The sequence below is a fragment of the Paramormyrops kingsleyae genome, chromosome 18 (assembly GCF_048594095.1).
Source record: "Paramormyrops kingsleyae isolate MSU_618 chromosome 18, PKINGS_0.4, whole genome shotgun sequence".
Taxonomy (NCBI): Eukaryota; Metazoa; Chordata; class Actinopteri; order Osteoglossiformes; family Mormyridae; genus Paramormyrops; species Paramormyrops kingsleyae.
Genome location: NC_132814.1, coordinates 16,674,937 through 16,696,047, shown reverse-complemented (window position 1 = coordinate 16,696,047; position 21,111 = coordinate 16,674,937). Strand labels below are relative to the sequence as shown.

Genomic DNA, 21,111 nt, shown 5'->3' with positions numbered 1-21,111 from the left:
CTTTCTGAGCATGTTAGGGCTGTGACACACACCTTTGTCACCTGTATTTAAATACATCAATATAAAGTAAGAGATGGTAACAAAGCGGTACAACTGTGGCTTGACACCTCCAGGGCAGTCGTGTGTGTGGAGTTTGCATGTTTTCCTCATATTTGTACCTGTAGATTTTCCGTTTTTTTTTTAGCACACAGTCTGAAGATGTGCAGCAGGTATGGTCTTCAAATTTCACAGCTAAAATGGGATTCGCAACAAAGGCCTCATCTAATACCAGTGTCTACTGTATTTCTTTCTGGTTATAACAAAACCTATTGTGCCGTTTTATTTCTTCCGCTCTGATTTATTGATAGTTATCAGATTTCATTCATTATGTTGAGCATTCAATTAATGTCAGCTAATTCCAGGCATGACAGGAAGGGGAGAATCTTTTTGTTCCTTTATTGTTTATCCTGGTCAAGTTTGCATGGGAACTAAGAAGATGATATATAATCTAGGATTGACATAACCAGTACGCAAGTACTCATTCGCCGTACGAAGTGATACAGAAACTTATTTTATGTGCATCTGCACTGGTAATGCAAGAAACTGCCTCCCGTTTTAACGTTTATGCAACTAATTCGTACTTCATTTGGAGTACGCGAGTTATGAATGTAATTCCTTATCATAACATTGCAAATGCACGTAAAATAAACATTGCCGTGCGTTTCGCTCTATGCAGCAAATGTCTGCATTAAATGTTCCCTGAATATAATCGTCCCCGAACCGCATTCCACCTGAATACCTTTTTTTTAAAGTCAGCTCTTTTAAAATTGTTTTGTATTATTGCGGTACTTTGCTTGTAATTTGTATGGACATTTTGGAATGAAAGAAGTGTGGGTCTTGAATTTACAGAAGTCAGATTCAGATATTGACAGTATTTGCATTAAAGAAATACTGTTCAGAACAGATCGCCGCTCTTCCGTTTAGGTGAGTCATTGAAGTGAAGGAAGAAAATTAAGGTATCAGTCATTTTAAAGAGGCAGAAAGCCTTTCAACTTTTGTGAATATTAGAATAAGAAAAATTAACTTTTTTTGTGCTCCAGCTTAAAGGTCTATTTTCCCTCCATTAAATGTAGCTCAGCCCTCTTTAAAGTTGAAGAATATGCCATATAAAAATGAATCAGGACATATTCCAGGCTTCTTATTGCCATTTTGTTTCTGCCTTGTATCTCATTAGAACCACATCTGTTGCCAGGGGAAACATACTCACAACACCCCCCCCCATGTGGACTCAACACACATGTGGACTCTTTGAAAGGCACATTCCCATTAAAATCACATTGCCAATACAAGCACAAACATTCTGGACTAATGCATTATGCTTATTGGTTATGACTTCAATACCAAAAGCCACTACTCGGAAACATGGCTAAAGAACTGCAGTTATGTAAGTTGACACATAGGATAAGGATTCCACAGCGTGAAATTTGCCCTTTGGCTCGCAAAATAACCAAAATGCGGATCCCTTTTTGCCCAATATATTTTCATGATTTTCAAGACAATGTGCACCATGTCATATAACATGTAGTTCATTTATTCAATATTTACAACAGTGTTACAAAAAATATATATGCTTATAATATCAGTGAAGTACATTCACTTACAATATTGGAAATAGAAATCTTTACTTGAAGTGGTCAGACCACACAAAGCACTATACACAAACAAATGAGTGATGTCAGAAACATTGACAGCAATGCAGCCTGAAACATAATGGCATCATATTATTTTCAATTGAATGTGTATTTCCCTTGTCCACTGTACATTTACGTAGCTACAGATATCTTCACAAAACAAGCATATTATTTATATATAAGAAGAAACATATGGTTTTGATACAATTAAAACCTTGAGGTTAAGCATAAATAAAAATATGGTTGTACCAACAGACCAAACAGGCTATTTCTGTCTGGTCAGTTTTATTTTCTGTTTCCAGCAAGATGAACCACGTATCTTAAAATCTTGCAACGTGTGACTCAGATTATTTTTGGCCTCAAACTTTTTTTGGTCCCGAAGTCATGAAACCAACCAAACAACTAACCAGTCAGTCAGTCAGTCAATCAATCCAATCAATCAACCAATCACTCACCAAGCATCAGCATAATGTAATCAATCAACCAATCAGGAAAAGGCAGATATGAAATTCAATTTCTGTACATCTCAAAGTCGGCATTCAATACTTGAATTATCATTTTAGGCACACTGCATTATCAAATGAACAAGTCTTTCACACAGAATGAACACTAGTTAGACTAATTTCTCAATTTTTAGTTAAATTTCAGTTAAAGTGAGAACAGTGTATATCTTTTTGCGGGGTGTGGGGTGGGTGGGTTTGAGGACTAGATTATGATCACTTCTCATCCAGATTCGCACTAAATGTGCCGCTTTTCTTTTCCCATCAAGAAACTCGCAGCGACTAAATCCCCTTCACCAGTGGTAAATGCTGGAGGCAGTGGGAAATGATGGAAGGCTTTTTCATGAAAGCCTTGTGTATGCTAGAATGTGCTTCATCCCCAGATACAACCCCCCACCCCATCACTGTCTATTTGAAATGTACACTAAAATGAGAATGGAATATGCAGGATGAACAGAAATCCTCTTAGTACAGTACTGTTAATTATACAGTTGTGCATGTTACATTCTTTTGAGTCGGAACAGCTAGATCTTTCGTGTTAGTCCTTTTGCCTTTGTTTGTTTTCCGGTGCTGCAACAGTGTCCCTAATGTCACGTCCTGCACTGCAACCACGAAACCTGCATTTCTGAGGAACCCCAAGATCACGCAAATCCTGCATATCTGTGGTTTGTGGCATTTTAGTGTGTTAAGGTCTGCAGACTGGGTCCCTGGTACTCAGTGTGAGTGGTTGTCAAGGTTAGTGCTGCACACTGGCAACCTGTGTTCCAGTGCACCATAGTGAGCCACAGTGCACCCTGGTAGGATTCAGGCCAAAAGCCTGAACTGCACCCTCAATCAATCTTTCAGCCGTGAAATCAACTCCTTTCCAGCCCCGATTAGCATCATCGCAGAATCTGATTCGATTACTTGCCCTTTTCTGCATGCTTCTTTTTTTCTTGCATAACAAAGCAACCTTGGTCTTGTCATTTTTATACCGTTCACGGCGCCTTTAATAAAAAGCGTGAAGCATGTTCATTTGAATATGATGGACAAACATCATCAAAACATCATTTTATAACTTGAATCAATATATGGTAATAGAAGATTCAGTAGATTCATTCTCTCCCACACCATTCATAATCATTTTGTGTGTATTCATTTTACTAAAACAAGCAACAGAAATATATCACACACAAATTGCTGAGAATTCCTTGGAATTACCAGTAAAACATGCATTTAAAAATTTTTGTCATGGGCTTCAATTGTTTTTTTACTTTCCATATTTACACATTTCAAACAATTTCGTCATCGTGCAGAGTGACACGAGAGCCGTTGTGAAAGATGACCTCACACAAACCCGTGTTACATGCTTGAGGTGACTTTTAATATGTTTATTATGATTGCAAGTCTTAGTGAAGATGAACAATTGATTCAGCTGAAGCAGTGCCTTGTGGGTATTCCCAGCATATGTGCCCATCTTTTTGTGCTCTTTCTATCTATTTCTCACCAAAATATATAGATTTTTTTAATACTGTATGTAATAATGAACTTAAACTGACAATCTTGAAAACAGCCCCAGAAACCCATCCAACCAGAACCACTGCGATCACCAATTCTGCATCCTCAAGACTCAAGACTGTGGCAGTTGTGCTTTTCAGACCTTTCGTCTTGTGACATCATCATGCCAGCGAGGGACTCGATGGCCCCTGAGATGGAAACCCCCCCCAGAGCCTGTCTAACAGTCCCATTGCAGGGTGTCACCATTCTCTGACACATCAGTGTCCCGGACTGTTTTCAATCAACAGTGATATACAGAGCGCAGGTTCAAAGTTTATATCCATTTAATTTGCGATGACTGTGCGCCGTGACTCAGTCGCCTAATGACTCGCACCAACATCATCTTCCATCTGAGGCCGCAATGTAAGCGATGTGGATGGTGGCCAGTTCTGGCCTTCGTCCAGCCCCGCATCACGCGCTGCATTTCTTAACAGTGCAGTATCTTGATGAAGGCCTTCCTGAACTCAATGTTGAAGGTGGTGTAAATAATGGGGTTCACGGCGCTGTTCACGTAGCCCAGCCATGTGAAAGCGTTGTACATTTCCGCCGGGACCCGGCAGTGTGTGCAGTGGGTGTTTAAAATGTGCGTGATAAAAAAGGGCAGCCAGCATATAATAAACACACCTACAATAAAAGAGGAGAGTTAGGATGCAGCCATATGCAAACAAAATAACTATAGTACAACATTTGCAGAGGTGGAGATTTCAGGTCCAGAGAGTACAAATCCAGACCGGGATTTTGTTTCAACCAACCAGTTGAGTATAAAGAATCAGTCACAGAGTACTTAACTGGTTGGTTGAAACAAAATCTTGGTCTGGATTTGTACTCTCTGGACCTGAAATCTCCACCTCTGCTCCTTCACTATTGGCTTACATTGGTCACATGACCTTTTCAGGACTGAACATATGACCTCCACAAGGTGCTATTATGTATTGTAACTAAAGAAAACAAAGCATGTGAGAATAACTGTAATATTTTACTCCCATCATTTTTATATAGCTGCGTGTTCTATCTAGGGTTTCAGGGGTTGGGAGTCTATCCCAGAAGCTATGGACACAAGGTAAGGAATAACCCAGAGTGGGGTGCTAACCCACTGCCGGGATTGTCACTTGCACCATTCATAACTATGGACAGTTTGGCCCAATATTGCCTTAGCATGTTTTCTGGCTGTGGGGGGGGGGGGGGCGGGTGTGGACTTGGGATTATTCAGAGGAAAGCCCACGACAAAATGGGGGGAACATGCAAGCTCCATACACATGGAGCAATAGCAGAGACTCAAACCCTGGTCCCAGCTAACCACTGCACCACCGTGCTGCCCCAGTTTAATATGTATTACTAAATTATTATGAGAAGACTCACCTAAGACGATGGCTAACATCTGTGTGGCCTTCTTCTCTTTTTGCTGCGAGATCTTCCTCTTGCTAAGGGACTTCACCGTGCTGCGAGTTTTCCCGCCAGGCAGCGCTTCTGTCTCGAAGGCTTTCGTGGCCTTGGGGACGAGGGCATCCTTGGTGTGGCCGTTCCTCTCGCCCTCGAGCCGGATCTCGGCCGGGGAGGGGGGCGCCGAGCCCTGCCGCTGGTTGGGGGCGGCGGGCATGCAGAGTTGCTGGGCGGCGGGCGCGGGCACAGTCCTCTTCTTTTCCATGGGGCTGGAGCTCGTCATCATGTCCATCTCCATGTCAGCGACCGGCTGGGCAGCCTCCTGTATCAGGATCTGCGGGAACGAGGCACCAGCAGAGGTCGTTAGTTCCGGTCCAACTCCAGACCTAGGTTTTGTTTCAACCGACCAGTTGAGTACTCTGTGACTGTGACTCTTTAAACTCAACTGGTTGGTTGAAACAAAACCCTGGCCTGGATTTATACTTTCTGGACTATCCACCTCTTGGCACCAGGCTCCCAGGCTGGGCTGAGATGTGTGGGAACTCTTTCGAGTTATTTGGAGGGAGCGGGCTAAGCATACGACTGGCTCACAGGAAATGCAGGATCACTGTGAGCTGTATAGAAATCAACATTTCTGCTTTCGCAAATGGTTTGGTGACGAAAATGAGATGGCTTAGGCTTTACCTCCGGCTCCCACTGGCTGCTAACAGCCACCGCAAATGACCCGTAAGCAGCAGGCTGACAGACAGCGTGGGGCGTTTCTGAAGCCATAATACGTGCCACACTGATGTTGATGGAATGTAGCATACAGAGTACCGGAATGCAATGCGCCCCAATAAACGTAACCCGGCAACGTGGTGCCCTTGGCCCCATTTACCTACCACTTTCTTGTTTTTCAGGGAAAGGGCCCCGTTGGACTTCACAATCACAGTACAGAGCTTTACATCTTCTGGGTGGGTGCACTTCTCCTGGGGGGGAGGGGGCGTGGGAGGTATGAGCACAGCATACATGGTGACTGGGTGTGCAAAGTGAACACGGCGCACTGTGGAGGCAGAGAGTCTGAGTTTTAAGATTTAATTATCTCTCAAGATAGCTACCCCTGGCAGCTAGTGCATTAAAAAAAATGGTTTTATACTCAGGAACTACCTTAATATTAGCAAGAATGGCATCTTAAAAGAGCAAGTAATTAAGATATATAAAACACTACAGCATTATATATTTAATATACATTATTTAATAGTAAAAGAGGCAAAAGGGAAATATTAATAGCATCATAAATAACACTTGTGACACTTTCACTTTTTTTTCCCATTAAAAGCCAATGGTAATCCCATAAGCAGAGCATGTAGATGCAGGCTGCTGCCACCTCATCTCCTTCACTCATCTTAGAATATCTCACTTCTTAGAAAGGAATATCACTCTTAGTAGAATATCTCACTTCTTAGAATATAATATAACTCTTAGAATATCTCACATTGTGGAATAGGATATCTCATTCTTGTTAGTAGAATATCTCACTTCTTAGAATAGATTATCACCCTTCTTAGTAGAATATCTCGCTTCTTACAATAAGATATCACTCTTCTTAGAAGAATATCTCACCTCTTAGAATAAAATATCACTCTTCTTAGAAGAGTATCTCACACTGTAGAATAGGATATCTCGTTCCTGTTAGTAGAATATCTCACTTCTTAGAATATCTCACTCTTCTTAGTGGATTAGAATTTCTTAGAATAGAATACCCCACTTCTTCCCCCTTTGTTCTGTGATTTTGTGTCACAATTAGCCAAACACCAGGGCAGAGATCACCTTTGACTAACTCTAAGTGCTTCTGTAATTGTGCTGCTGAGCTACATGCCTAAAAGCATGACAATAATACAGCCATTCCTACTCTGAAATGCAGACTGCCCTTTCTTTGAGGACGATTTCAAGGATTTGCTCTTTTAATGCATTTCTAGACCAGGGAGGCATCCAAATGAGTGTTGAATAACGTGACTGCTGGGATTCGAAGGATTTTTGTAAACAGAAGTTCCTCCTGCACACCTGTTCCAACTGACTTTCCTGAAGAACCTTAAAGACGGAAGGAGCAGGAGAAGCACCTCACCTTTCCGGCGTTTTCCTCGTCGGTCACATGGCAACTGCGCTTGGTGTTGACGCGCTTGCGTCGCTTGCGTAGCACCACATAGATCTGCACATAGACCAGCAGAGTGATGATGAAGGGCACGTAGAAGGAGACGATGGAGGAGTAGACCACAAAGGCGGGATTGGCGATCACGCACTGGGCCTCGTCACGAGTGGCTGGAAAGTACAGGTCAGGCATCATTAGGGTAACTATCCAATAAGCACATTCTTACAAGATAACAACACAACATATAGAAGTGAGGTGAACATAGAGCTCCTGCAACTCAACAAGCAGAACTTTGTTTTGACAATGCAATGGTTGTGGGTTTGAATCCCAAACAGCACAAATAAATCATAACCCTTCTTTCTTCTCTGAGTTGCTGTGGATAAATGTCAGATCAACATTCAAAATGTCACACAAAGCATAACAAATATTGGTGTATGTATACTATATAAAGTGATGTACAAAAGTCTTAGCCAGGCAAGGAAATCTGGAGCTATTTCAAACAACCCACCTTATGGATGAGGGGTGAGGGGGGTGTTGGCTAACGCTTGGCTGATATCACAGTAACACCATGTACATATATATTGCCGACTGGGGTGGGGGAAACTTGCTCCAGGGCTAGAGAGTGGTGGTAAATTTGGGGTGAGGTTGCAGAGGTAAAAGTTCTTGCCGGCTAATTTTATCACCGCTGAATAGCAGAGCGACAGTTTTCCAGGACATTGCACATCGTTTGCAGGTGTCAGGGAGCTACTGTCCATTTATGGAAAAGTCTGCTATTTCTCTGTGTAGTAAGTGTATATTTGCTCAGAAAATAACATAATTTAACATTAGAAAGATATATATGAAAACGAACAGTAGCAATAAAAATGTCAATTTCTTCTGTTCCACAAAGATATCTGGTTGACAGCCTAGTAGAACACTGCTCTGGTTCCTTACCTCAGAGATGCCCCAGCCGTAAAATGAATCTGTTAATTTTCACCAATTAGCTCATTTAATTACTTGACTTAATTAGTTAGTTTGAGGCATTGAGCAGTCAAACATGGTATGATAGTGCTCAGGTCAACAAATACAGGGGTGCATTGGATGGTTGCTGTGAACACTGGGGTGGCGTGAGGTAACGAGGCTGTGAGATAGCTAACTTGACACACTTTGGCAGACATTACATCATGGTTTTACACCAACATCAAGATCATTTAAACATCATTTTCTTCCACCGCCTGAGACTTTTGCACAGTATTTACATGATATTTTAATGCATATGTACCTTCCATCCATCTCACATACAGTACCAGCAGTACAAGGTCACAGCCTGGAGTCTCAGGAAATTTAGAGATGGTACATCACCTAACAGCGTGTCTTTGAACTATGGGATGGAATCTTTACAAGCACAGAGAGCACACTCACGCCGGAGACGTGAGCACGCAGGACTGCCAGCTGAACCATTATGCCACTCAAACTATTAACGTGGGTTTAAATGACATCGTCCTGCTGTATCTTTTTGTAAGACCGCGATACCTGAAAGCTGTGTAAAGGTACATATGTACGGCTGATTACCGAAAACACGCAATTAGCTACTTACTGAAAAGATTGGCACCACTGCACTATACTCTTACGGAATAAAATATAGGGATTGATTTCTTTAGCGAAAGATGGATTCAGGGCTAGACGTGGCCCTGATAACAGAAACAATTGTTTCTGATAGGTTGGGGAGGGGGGGTTGACTGTAAAAATAACCACTGCCAATGCTTTGTTGCCAGGTGTCAAAGTGTTTGACTTTCGTAGCTACAGAAATTGCACCTGCAAGGGAATAATTGATTTTTGTAGGTAAGGGTAAACGGAGGAGGTCGGTGGGGGGGGGTTACTGAAGGCAGAAAAAAAAATAAAATACAGAAAAAGCAGATGGTAGGTAAGAATAAACCTTGGACGTTTTCACCATGTGGCAGTCGAAGCTTTGCGTTACCTGTGTTGTTCAGGCCGAACAATAGGGGGCAGGATATCGCGAAAGACAGGACCCAAACCACGGAGATCATCACCGTGACTCGCCTCTTGGAGCTGTACCGCGTGTTGTACAATATCGGCATGGCGACGGCCGTGTACCTGAGAGGGAGATTGAGAGGAAAATGGGGGAGAAGCAGGATCATTTGAGTTGCTGCTGTCAAAAAAACAAGCAACTTTCGAAAAGATCGTCCATCGAGAGTGTTGGGGAGCGTAACTTCATTTTATCGTCTGTTACCTTGCATAATTATTTACTGGTTTGAGCCAAAGGGCAGAATTGTCACATTGGTTATACCTCTGCCTCATCTGAGAGTAGATTACTTCAGCACGGCTGAATAAAAACATGGATCATACAATAACTGTTTAATTCCCAAGTGGTAAATTTCTACTGGACACTTTCTGATTGCACTTCGGGTGAATTTACTTGAATTAATAACCATGTGTGGAAATGGATACGATGAAGCATTATTAGATGGAGCCATTGCCCTGGAGTTCGAAGGTCCAGGTAAGATGGTAAGTAAAGCTACAATTAACGAGGGAACAGAAGTAATATGTTAATTAAACAGGTGCAAAAAAATCTTTGCAATCTTGTAAACCAGTGGTTCCCAAAGTAGGGGTCGCGACCCTCTGAGGGGTCGTGAGACATTGAGGGGGGGGGGTCGCGAGATGATTTCCAAGAAATCAAATAATTTTCAAAAAATTATTAGAAATAACATTTTATCAACATTTTATATTAACATTTCATCCATAACTAACAAAAGATAAAAACTAGTAGTTAATAGTTACATTTTAAAAAAACATGCAAATTAAAAAGCCATCAGCCTTTCAAATTTCTTTCAGTTTGATCGCGACCCCTGAGGTGATTACGACAGATTAACGACACATCAATAGCGTCAGTTGCAGCAGAATTTCACCATGTTAAACATTCCGACGTGTGCACGTAACGTGTAGGTAATTTTCATCGCTTTATGCTTAGGATATTATTTTTGTTGAAATGAAACGAATGAGTAAATAACAATTTTTTAAAAAGTTATATGGTTGTTAGAGTGTTGTGTTCTTTTGTGTTGTCATGCTCTTGTTTGGATAGGATATTTTGTTGAAATTAAACAAACGAGTAAATTACTATTAAAAAAAATTATATGGTTGTGTTCTTTTGTGTTGTCATGCTCATGTTTGGATAGGCCTATTGGCGCATGTGCACCGTTGCGCGCAACATTTGTATATTTTAACCACTTCCGAGGACAGTGGGGGTCACGAGTCACTGGCACGGTTATTTTGGGGGTCGTGAGCTGAAAAGTTTGGGAACCCCTGTTGTAAACGACCGCGAATAGTCCATAAATGAGCAATGTAACAGCGACAGTTGTGATTGTTTGTGAAATTCACAGCATAACACAGAGAGATGAAATGTTCCACTGCTAGATTTTTAAGGGGCGCTTGGCAGGGCTGATGGTGCCACCCATGTAGCCACAGGCAGATTATCGCTGTGAAATCCACAGAAAGTCGTGCTGGTTAATAACGATGCGACGTGCTGCCTCCGGCAGAATTAACGGCCGCGGCCGTAGGACTTTGCGGGCCGCAGGCCGCCCACCTGTCGATGCTGATGGCGCAGAGGTTGAGGATGCTCGCCGTGCACATCATCACGTCCAGGGTGACGAAGATGTCGCAGTGTATCTTGCTGAATCGCCACTCTCCGACCACCTGGAAAAACAGGCAGTGGCGTGGGATGGGATTTAGTTAGTGGTGCACAGAACTTTGAATGTGCAGATGGCAGCATTATTTCAATGGTAGCATAAAGTTGGAAGGCTGGAGGAATTTATGGAAAGTTATGTTCAGTCTGCAAAAAATGTTTCAGGACCTGCAATGCGTGGCCCTTCTGAGACCTGGTATATCCCATTAACAGTATTGATTTGTATCATATTTCAAAAGTAAATTATGCTTTTATGACCTGTGCAAAAAACGTACAAAAGGTGGCAGACTGGTGCATCAAAATAATTACTTGCCAATTGTGGAATGAAATGTACTCTTATACATTTAGATGAACGCATACAGGACTGTTCCGCATAAATTGTGAAAATTCTAGCTTTTGCACTCGTGCACAGAAGAATACTTTCTAAACTCTCGGCACTAATATTAACGATTTTACAGAAAACAAACCTTGTCGAGAACCAAATTCTGTCAATCAACCGTAACGCATTTTTTTAAATGTAAATATAAATCAGTCCAAATAAGTGGGGAAAGTATTTGCAATGCTAGTTACGAGCAATTTGAACAAACTATGTATTGAAAAAGTGTAGCTGATTGGCAGGCAAAGGATGGCAGGAGAGTGGCATGCTTGGAGAAAATGAGGCAAGGAATAGGCAAAAAAAATCCGGCTTGACCTTTATACTTGACAGGGATTACAGATATTTACTCCTAGATAAGCCAATTCGCACAGGGTACTTGCATATAGGTAAGTAAGTTCAATTAATTTTTCTTTCACGACTCAAGGCGATATTTTATAAAAATATGAGTTTCATATTATATATATATATACAGTGTATATATATATATATATTAAAGCTGCATGGTTTATAGTGATTAATGCACTGATTAGACGCAATGAAAGCCTATAAGCCAGTGTTCCTTGGGGACCCACGGACAGTCCACATTTTTGCTCCCTCCCAGGAGAATGGGGTTAGGAAACACTGCTCTATGGGACATCAGTACGGATTGACGTTTGACCTGCAGGGCATTTAGTTTTGACCCGGCAGTTCTCCATGAAGAGGCAGGAGGGACCTTATGATCACACATGAGTTACTTAGCAAGCCAGAAGCTTATCTTAAGCCAGTCGCTGAAAATGCATGTGACGGCTGAGAGTGAGATGAATGCAAAACAATCATGTTTTAATTTTATAATAGTATAAAAATGCCTCAGGGCGGCGCAGCGGTTAGCACTGTTGCTTCACGCTTCTGGGACCAGGCGTAGGGTCTCCAACATGGTTCCATGTGTGTGGTGTTTCCATGTTCTCCCCGCGTCATCGTGGGGTTTCCTCTGAGTACTCCGGCTTCCCCAACAGTCCAAAAACATGCTGAGGTGATTTGGAGTCTCCAAACTGTCTCTCAGTGTACATGTGTGGGAGTGTCCTCTGATTGGTTACCACCCTCTCTTGGGTTGTTCCCTGTAGCATCCAGAATAAGCTCCAGACCACCCCTCCCACCCCCTCCCATGAGCCTGAATAGGACACAGTACAGTAGATGGATGGTTGGATGGATAATAATGACTCTTAAACATATTTGTAGTGACAAATAATGGGGTGTTCGCTTTGTGTGGAAAAGAAAGAAAGGATTAAGCTGGAAATAGTTATGACTGATACAGCTAAGAGCCTGAGTCTGTATGTTGGACAGGGGAATGTGTGAGATACCTTAATGTATAAGGGGAATGGAGGCTACATGTAGTGTCCATAGTAAGTTATGGTTTAGAAATTGCTCTGTCACAGCATTTGTGATGTGTGGCATCTAACGAAAATGAACTTGCTAGCTGCAGAACTAGCTGGTATTTACATTTCAATACTGACATCATTTTGGCTTCAGGTGGAGAGGAATTCTGTTCAAGTGCCAACTGAGGACAAGTGGATGGATGGATGGATGGATGGATGGGTGAGTGGGTGGATGGATGGATGTGCGATGTCACTGAAAGAACCATGGAACAGCAAGGGCTGGTTTTCAAGAGATTGTACCATTAAGAAGTTCCGACCATGTGGAAGGACATTGACGGGCAAATAATCAACGATGGAAGACGATGGCGTCTCTACATTAGGGGCCGGTAGGGCCAGGCCCCACCAGATGTCGCTGTTGAGCACTGCACAGCATGATCAGTAATTCAGTCCAACAATATATATTTTTCTTCACAGCTAACTAATATTGTGGTGCATTTATTACATATGACAATGGTAGCACTGTCTTGCATTCCAAATGTCTTGCTATATCTGTTGCTCCTAACAGTCTGCCTTTGGTGCCCGGCCGGTCAGCGTTTGTTTAAGTAAGTGAGCAGCTGAGAAAGCCTTCGGACCAGACGCCGTCTCAACAAAAATTTCAGAAGCCACGGAAAAAGTATCAACGTTTTCACCAATAACGGCAACATATTTGGAAAACAACTGGAAGAGATCGGCTGATATTCCAATACCAGAGAACGGAGACACAACAGAGTGCACAAACCATTTTGTGATTTCCATCATGTTGAAGATGATTCAGTGCAGAATAGAGCCCTACATGGAAAGTGAATTCCCTTACGTATGAAACGCTGGATTTGGGAAAGGCCAAAAGTAACCAGATAAAGAATCAAGAAGGAGATCAACATATGCTTTCTTACTTACAAGGCCTTAGGTTGTCTTGACTATGTGTGACACTATCAGCGAAACGGCAATACCAGAGTATTAACTGTCAAGTGTGTCACAGTTTTATGTCGAGATGCGCCGAAGGCAAATCCCACACGCTTGTCCGAAAACATTGATTCTCCTTCTGGTTTTGTCACGCTGGAATATCTACCACCTTGTGTGGACCACATCGTGCTCTGAACTGCTGAGCAATTCATAAATCATTGGAGAATTAGCTCAGTTGCAATCTGAATGATAGGATGTTTGCTGAGGCGGAGGCGTCTTCTGCATAAAAGCCTTTGTCGATTCAGTACTGAAGGCCATGTTATGGCTTGCACTGCAGAAAATGCATCATGTATCACCGCCTCCTACTCCTCCTTCTCCTCCTACTCCTCCTTCTCCTAATGTGTAGTTTGGGTTTCAACTGTTCCAGCCTCTGTCAACAGCAACAGATGGTCGGGCCCAATAAATTTCCCAATTGATGCAATTAGCTGATTAAGGTCTGAAATGCCATTAGGAGAAAGAATCCTACTGGCTTATCATGTTGGTGGACCTTGAAAGCTGGGGATTTTCAGAGAGAAAGACAGGTCCCCTACAGCACTTTCTGAAACTTTCCACTTATTAATCTAATTTTGAAAATTCCTTTTGCAAATTATGCACAATACACTACTGGGCAGTGGGCACATACTCACACTTGAATATTATTGGAAATGTAGAGACTGAATCACAGTAAACTGCAAGTGTTTGGAGTGTGTGGGGAAATCGCAGTTATTGGAGAAACCAGCATGCGAACCTAGGAAGAACATGCAAATCACCGATTGGTATCATATGGAGGACAAAACGTGACATAATCCTAAATAATAAATAGAAAAATAAATGTATTTTTTATTCCAGGGATTTATACAAAAATACATTTCATTTTTTATTCAAAGATCTATTTAATTATATTTTTTACTAGGTCAATAGTGCTTTAGAAAAGGGGTCGGGGCTGCCCACTTCAATTACATACAGATGAATTCAAACAAATCTTTGGAATAAAAAAACATCTATAAAATAAAATTTGGTTTAAAAAAATACAATAAAAAAATATTTGGAACAAAAAAATACATTTATTTTTCTATAAATCTTTGGGGAAAAAAGACTAAATAAATTAATTTTTCTATTGAAACGTATTATTTATTTATGATTATATCTTGTTTTGTTTCGGCCTCCATATTATCACACCCATCTCTTTGGAGGGAAACAACATTTTTTTTTACATTTTTCCTGTGAGACGAGACGAGAATAAGTAGTTGGAATATGGACTATTGGATTGTAATATTTAGTAATAGTAAAACCGTTTGAACTATTATAATTGTACTTATTCCTTTTTTTAGGTACGACAGATAACTTTTTTCTTGGGCTTCACCAGATTATCAGGTACTCTTATTAACAGATGTTTACGAATTCCATTCAGTACTCATATGAGTTCTATTTAATATAAGTAGTATGAATACTAACCAAGTACTGTTACCTCAGTAAATATGCAGCATATATAGATGAATAGATGATGTAAAGCAGAAGGTTCTCCAAGGGTTAAGTGATTAGTGTTTTCTGGCTCCTGCATTAATACCACATTAATCTTGTTTGGTTTAATTAACAGTCGCCACTTCCAGATACTGGTGGCAGTGTCAGCTGTACTTTACTCATGGGCCTCCACGTTTAAAATGCCACATTGAAATAATGATTGATGTCCCATGATTTCTGTATAATTAGGTCTGTTTGAATTATCACAGGGTGCCGAGGACGCACGCCTAGTAATGAGCCGGGTTTGCGGTTTCATAACACGGTTCCGTTTACAACGATTGTAATGTTTTTATGGATTCCTCCATCTGCCTTTGAAGGCCCTGTGAAGCTGTCCTGCCGAGTTAGGTGCCCCCCCCCCCGAATCGTGGCCTTCATTAAATTGCGTTTCCATGTTCTCACTTCCACTCTCGCCTGGACGACCTGAATGCAGCATCGATGCACAGAGGCGCCGTCTTTATTCTCCTTTTGCGGTTGTTATTAAGGTCAGGAATATAAAAAAGCGTCTCACCTTGGTCGTCGCTTACGTTCTATGTTACGCCAAAGAATAATTGCAGATATGAGCACAGTTTTATAGCTGTTTCCTGTTTAGAGGAGTGGCAAAGTGGTAAAAATACCAGGGTAAATTGGCATGGGTAATTTGCCGTTTGTGAGCGTGTGCCCTACAATAGACTGGAACGTGCACTCTGTGTCCTGGAATAAACTCCAGACTCCCTTCCACCCACTACTGGATTAATATTATAGAAAAGGGACTAGGAATTATTGCACTTGCATCATTAAAAAATTATAATGTACCATTCGTTTCATCTGACTGATTATCAGAAAACATTATCCGAAGTGTACCAGCTGCCAGGACTGAGACAAAAAGGTTTACTTTGAAAATCCGCACCCAGAGAGTGCAGGTTTTGGTCATTTTCCAGGTTTGAAAGTAATTGTGCAGCTTGTACAATTCATCAAGCTTTCTTCTGACCTTGTCTGTAGAACAGTGGGACCAATGTAATCTAAAACCACTCTGGCTTGAAAAAACAAGGTTTCTTCTTTGTGCAGTGGGATGATGTCACCAGTGTTGCCATTAACCAAATTTCTGACCCGTGACTGGTTTGACGGACCTCTCTGGACGGTACCTCTGCCCTGACAATCTGTTCAGCACAGGTACTGCTCCGCTTCAGTATTGTGAGTCACTTTCTGTTTTAAACTATTCCGTCCTGGTTTTCTGGTTCTGAGTCTGATCTGACGTACTCTGACTAAGTGAGAGCCTCAGTTAAATTAAATTGGAGGCCACCAGATCGGCTCACTGGGTAGAACTATAAGCCTCATAGCTTCAAGGTTGTGGGTTCAGATCCCAATGCAGCATGTGTAGAGTTTGCATGTTCTCCCTGGGTCACGTGGGGTTCCTCTAGGTGCTCCAGTTGCCTTTGTCCAAAGACATGCAGATAAGCTAACTAGCATCTGGAAAATACCCAGAGAGTGTTAGTGTGTGCATGTATTCCCCTTGCGATGAGCTGGTACCCCATCCAGGGTGTACCTCAGTCTAGTGCCTGGTCCTCCCTGGGACTGGCTCCAGTTGCCCCCCCCCCCCCCCCCCAATCTTATGGGAGTTTTACTTACACAAAAAATGTTGAGGGGCAGATGGAAAAATGATTCGTTTGGTGAGATAACCAATCAGATTGTAGAGGAGGTGGGTCTAACCAACTAGTGGAGGTGTGACCAACCAATCAGATTTCATGGTCCTGCCTTCTGTAGTTACTTGAACCCGCCTCCTGTACAATCCGATTGGTTATCTCTCTGAGCCAATCATATTTTCTTCTGCCCTCAGAACATTTTTGCGTAAGTAAAGCTCCCACAAGCCCTCCCCAATACTGATGATAAGCGATTAAAAGATGGTTAGTAAAACGAATAGAGCTGTGAAGGTCATTAAGTGTTTATTTCCTTTGTCGCACTTGTTAGCTTATCTGTTAGAGGTCTGTGTAAGGTATGTATGTTCTTGTAATATCTTTTTTCTATTTATATTGACGAGGCTGAACTTGCTGAACCAGGCCGGTGCAACTAATTGTGGTTCTTGTTTGAACAGCAAGTCTGCCTTCTGCCTGATAGTTCCCAGGTAAAAGCCGCACACGTCCAGAAACCTTGTTCAGAAACCTTGACTGTCGGAATTGTGAGGCATTTAAAACATGGTTGTATTGGTACGTGGGTCGGCTGCAGAAACATGGCATGTCACATTAATTGTGTATCTTTCACTCTGTCTGGCGGCACTAAGCTTTACGATTATTCTGCTTAATTTGTGTTATCCAGTGTACTTTCTCCTCTTAATTACACAATCAATTACTAACAATTACTAAAATGAACAAGCATGAAAACTTTAAGACATTTAATATCTGAGCACGGGAATCAATCAGTTTGATTTTGCCTTGATGACACTGAGACATACTGAAGTCTGTAGGTAACTGGTGTCACTTCCAGTTTCAGTTTAAGGCTCGAGCCAAAACACATATCTCTGATTTCACAGATGAGACTGGAAGGTTGCATAGTTTTCAAGACTGTTTCCATCTTGCCGGATTACATATTTTATCTTAAACCAATTCCCCAAAACACTCCCATTATGTATTATTCATCTGATGGTAAACTGAATATTCTTTCTCAAGCAGCTAATTAAGGCTAAAACTCCAGTATGCAGTATTATTAAAGTTTCATATATCCATAAAAACCTTGATTGCTATTGGCTCACATCCCTTTATAATTACCATTGTCTTGCAGTCCAATAAGTCTAACGAAATGTTAATGTAATGTCAATTATTTTAAAGCATATAGCTGCATTGCGGTATTCTTTGTTTTTCTCTGTTTTATTCAAATTAAACTGCCTCTATACACACTTGGCCATACATGAGTCAGATATTCAACAAAAGTGAATTACTGGAAAGATGGAGCTCCGCTACATTTAGATGTTGTATCTTGGCCAGATGGCACCAGGCGCTCCTGCTGGATAGATGGTTATGGAAATGGGTGGATGGAAAGATGGAGAGAGGCGCATGAGCATTAGGCTTCATGGAAGATGCTCACCTCCAGATAGACCACCCAGGGCATGACCAGCGTGGCCACCAGCAGGTCGGCCACGGCCAGGCTGACGATCAGGTAGTTGGTGGTGGTCTGCAGGGCCTTTTCCCTGGAGACCGCCATGCACACCAGCACGTTGCCGAAGACGATGACGAAGATGAGGAGTGTGAGCAGCATGGCGTAGTAGTTGTAGGGGTGCTTCCGTTCGCAGGCGGTACTGTTGCTGAGGCCCTCGCTGCCGTTGCCATTGTAGCTCTCATTGTAGTTGTACTCTGTGACAAAATCCATGACCGGTGAAGGGCTGAGGCTTGGGATGGAACCTGCAAACCATGAAACAGAACAATTAGCTTCACATCATGGGCTATGCTGTTTTCCTCAAACCAGTCCTATGTGAGACCTTCCAGTATTTCAAAGTAAGGGAAATTTCTATATTTTCCCCCTGGGATCAATGAAATTTATATCATGTTGCATCATCTAATGAAATATACGAGATACATATTTGTTTTTTCATTGTAACCTTGTAGTCAAGCAATTTGATATTTGATTCTAAACTTTGAAAGTACATTCTAGATAAGGGGTGGGGAGCCTGATCCATGGAGAGCCGGTGTGGGTGCAGGTTTTTGGGATGGCCTCTCAATCAGCCAATAACAGTGGGTCCCCAGGACTGGAGTTGAGAACCCCTGCTTTATTATTGGCTGATGGAGAGGCCATCCCAAGACCCTGCACCCACACCGGCCCTCCATGGAACAGGTTCCCCACCCCTGGACTAGATCATGTGCATCAATTTACACGCATGTAAGTGACCTTCTCACCAATATTCTGGTTTATCTTTCAGCAGATGTTGATATGAATTAATCTGTCATATATAAGAATGTGACTCCAGCTCTATTTTATTTTAGTGTCTGGACGGGTCCCTGCATTGTGCTGTTCTGTCCATTGCTTCCTTATTTGACCAGCAGGTGTCACTAGCCATCCCATTATTATCTCTGGGTTTTGCACCTTTCACTATCCATAGTGTTTCCCCATTTCCCCAGGCCGCCCCATGGTCATTCTGGGTATTTGTATCCTTGGAATCTGTCAACCCTATGTGAATTAAGTTTCTTTGTCGTCAGTGTCTTGGTCCTTAGTCTACCCTAGTTCATATCTGCCTCCTGTTTTTCTTGCATCTTCTAGTATCTGAGTTCCCAGTGCTTGTGTGGTTGTGAAGACTGTTTAAATACTTACTTGTTACTTATGTGTGTATATTTTCCTGCCTAGTCTGTGTTCCTTTGTCAGCTATTGAATGTGTGTGTGTGTTTGGTAATAGTTTTCCCCACAGCTTAAGTTCTAGCCTGTTAAGTTCTTATTTTATTGACCTGCTTTTGTTATATCTCTAATGGTCCCTTTTGTTTATGGGCTTTAATTCTAAGTTCTCCATACATGTAAGCTGCAAGTGGATCGTCATTCCTTCATGGAGCGACAATTAGTTTTGGAAACAGCTTGGATGGATATAAGCAAGCCACACAATGCTACATACTTTATCAGAAACATAATGGTGCAAGCAGCACCTTCTGGGGGTTAACAAACTCAAAGGCATAAACCCGGCAGCCTGCTTGCTTTGCTCAAATAACAGATAGCAGCTTCAGCCCATTGTGTTTAAAGTTCCAACCTTTCTTTCCATGGATTGTCATTACTGGCTTCCATCGCTTAAAGTGCATTGAATTCTCTGTCAAATTGGCAGACAGTATTTGCTGTATTGATTTTGAAATTTACGGAGCAAACAGGCGCGATTTCTATCATGCAGACATTACCACTTAGAATGAGAGATGTCAGGCCGTGCAATCATCTTCATTGCCAGATAAAGCTCTCAGGTCAATAGTAAATTTGTTTGAAATATTTGTGAACACACAAAACCTCCACTAAATGGGTATTGCCCTTCCAAACCTCTAATTGCCCTTTCTACACCAAACTCCCTGTTTGCCGTCTCACTGCACAATGAGGATCAGAATTAGGCTCCAAATAATAATCCTAATCATAATCCCTGCATTTTAATTTGATATAATTACTTATTGGTTAATTGTCACAATCAAACATTTTAAATGGGAAGTTTATTCTTCCATCCATCTATTCTCAATGAGCCCTTATCAAGTTGAGGTCACAGCAATGCATCCTGGGAAATGCAGGGCCTACGGAAACATACACACACACACAGCAAGGATAAGTCAGAGAGCATCAGTGCTTTGGACTAAGGATACCTATGCAAAATGGTGCAAATGAATCTGTGCTAGTTAGGGCTCTGCAAGTCACAGTGATTTAAAATGCAACAGGAAATGCAATGCTATAAATTTATAATGAACATTTTGCAGCTCAGTAGTTAAGGATAAATATTGGAGAGTTTAAATTGGTCTTTAATTTTTCAAATTACAGGCAAAATCCAATTCAGAATCATTGCATAACAAATCTCATTTGTATATTTAATTGCTTTCGTTAATAGCCACTCATTGTTCATTAATAGATTAAAATTCAGGTCTTTGATGTAGACGATTAATCGTTTATGGGTATAAACCTGGGTGGGTGTGCAAAACTACTGACGTGTAAATAGTAGTGAGGCCACCAGGAGAGTTTCTAGCTATTAAAAGAGCCAGAGACTAAGTCAGGTTTACCTGGGGTTTGACTTTCACTTTTTTTGAAGAAAGACTGGCATCAGGGGTAAAATACTCAGGGCAGGCTTAAAATACTCGGGGCTATAGCCCCAAGTAATCGGACCTAACAATGCCGGGGAGGGGGGGGGTCATTAAGTATCACTATGATCCAAAGGGGGGCCTTAAAAAGAAGGATGTATGATTAAATAAATGTGGCTTCATTGCACCATTGAAAGTAGCAAGATCTGAGCCAGTTACTGAACTCTGAATGTACAGAGTCTGGTGATGATAACATTAAGGGCATTAAATGTTACTGGAT

At 41.7% G+C, this 21,111-nt stretch overlaps 1 protein-coding gene across 2 annotated transcripts in view; it reads right to left on the bottom strand.

Annotated features, from left to right (window-relative positions):
- Window positions 1-1,615: 1,615 nt before the first annotated feature.
- The window catches only part of drd2b (dopamine receptor D2b), a 37,254-nt gene continuing 17,758 nt past the window's right edge, over window positions 1,616-21,111 (bottom strand). For both annotated transcript variants that reach the window (XM_023816276.2, XM_072702311.1), the window contains exons 2-8: window positions 18,178-18,491; window positions 10,795-10,904; window positions 9,172-9,308; window positions 7,191-7,384; window positions 5,968-6,054; window positions 5,066-5,420; window positions 1,616-4,330 (exon numbers count right to left, since the gene is read on the bottom strand). In XM_023816276.2, coding sequence (XP_023672044.2) covers window positions 4,134-4,330; window positions 5,066-5,420; window positions 5,968-6,054; window positions 7,191-7,384; window positions 9,172-9,308; window positions 10,795-10,904; window positions 18,178-18,459 — 1,362 coding nt within the window. In that variant the 5' untranslated portion in view covers window positions 18,460-18,491 and the 3' untranslated portion in view covers window positions 1,616-4,133. The remainder of the gene's footprint in view (window positions 4,331-5,065; window positions 5,421-5,967; window positions 6,055-7,190; window positions 7,385-9,171; window positions 9,309-10,794; window positions 10,905-18,177; window positions 18,492-21,111) is intronic.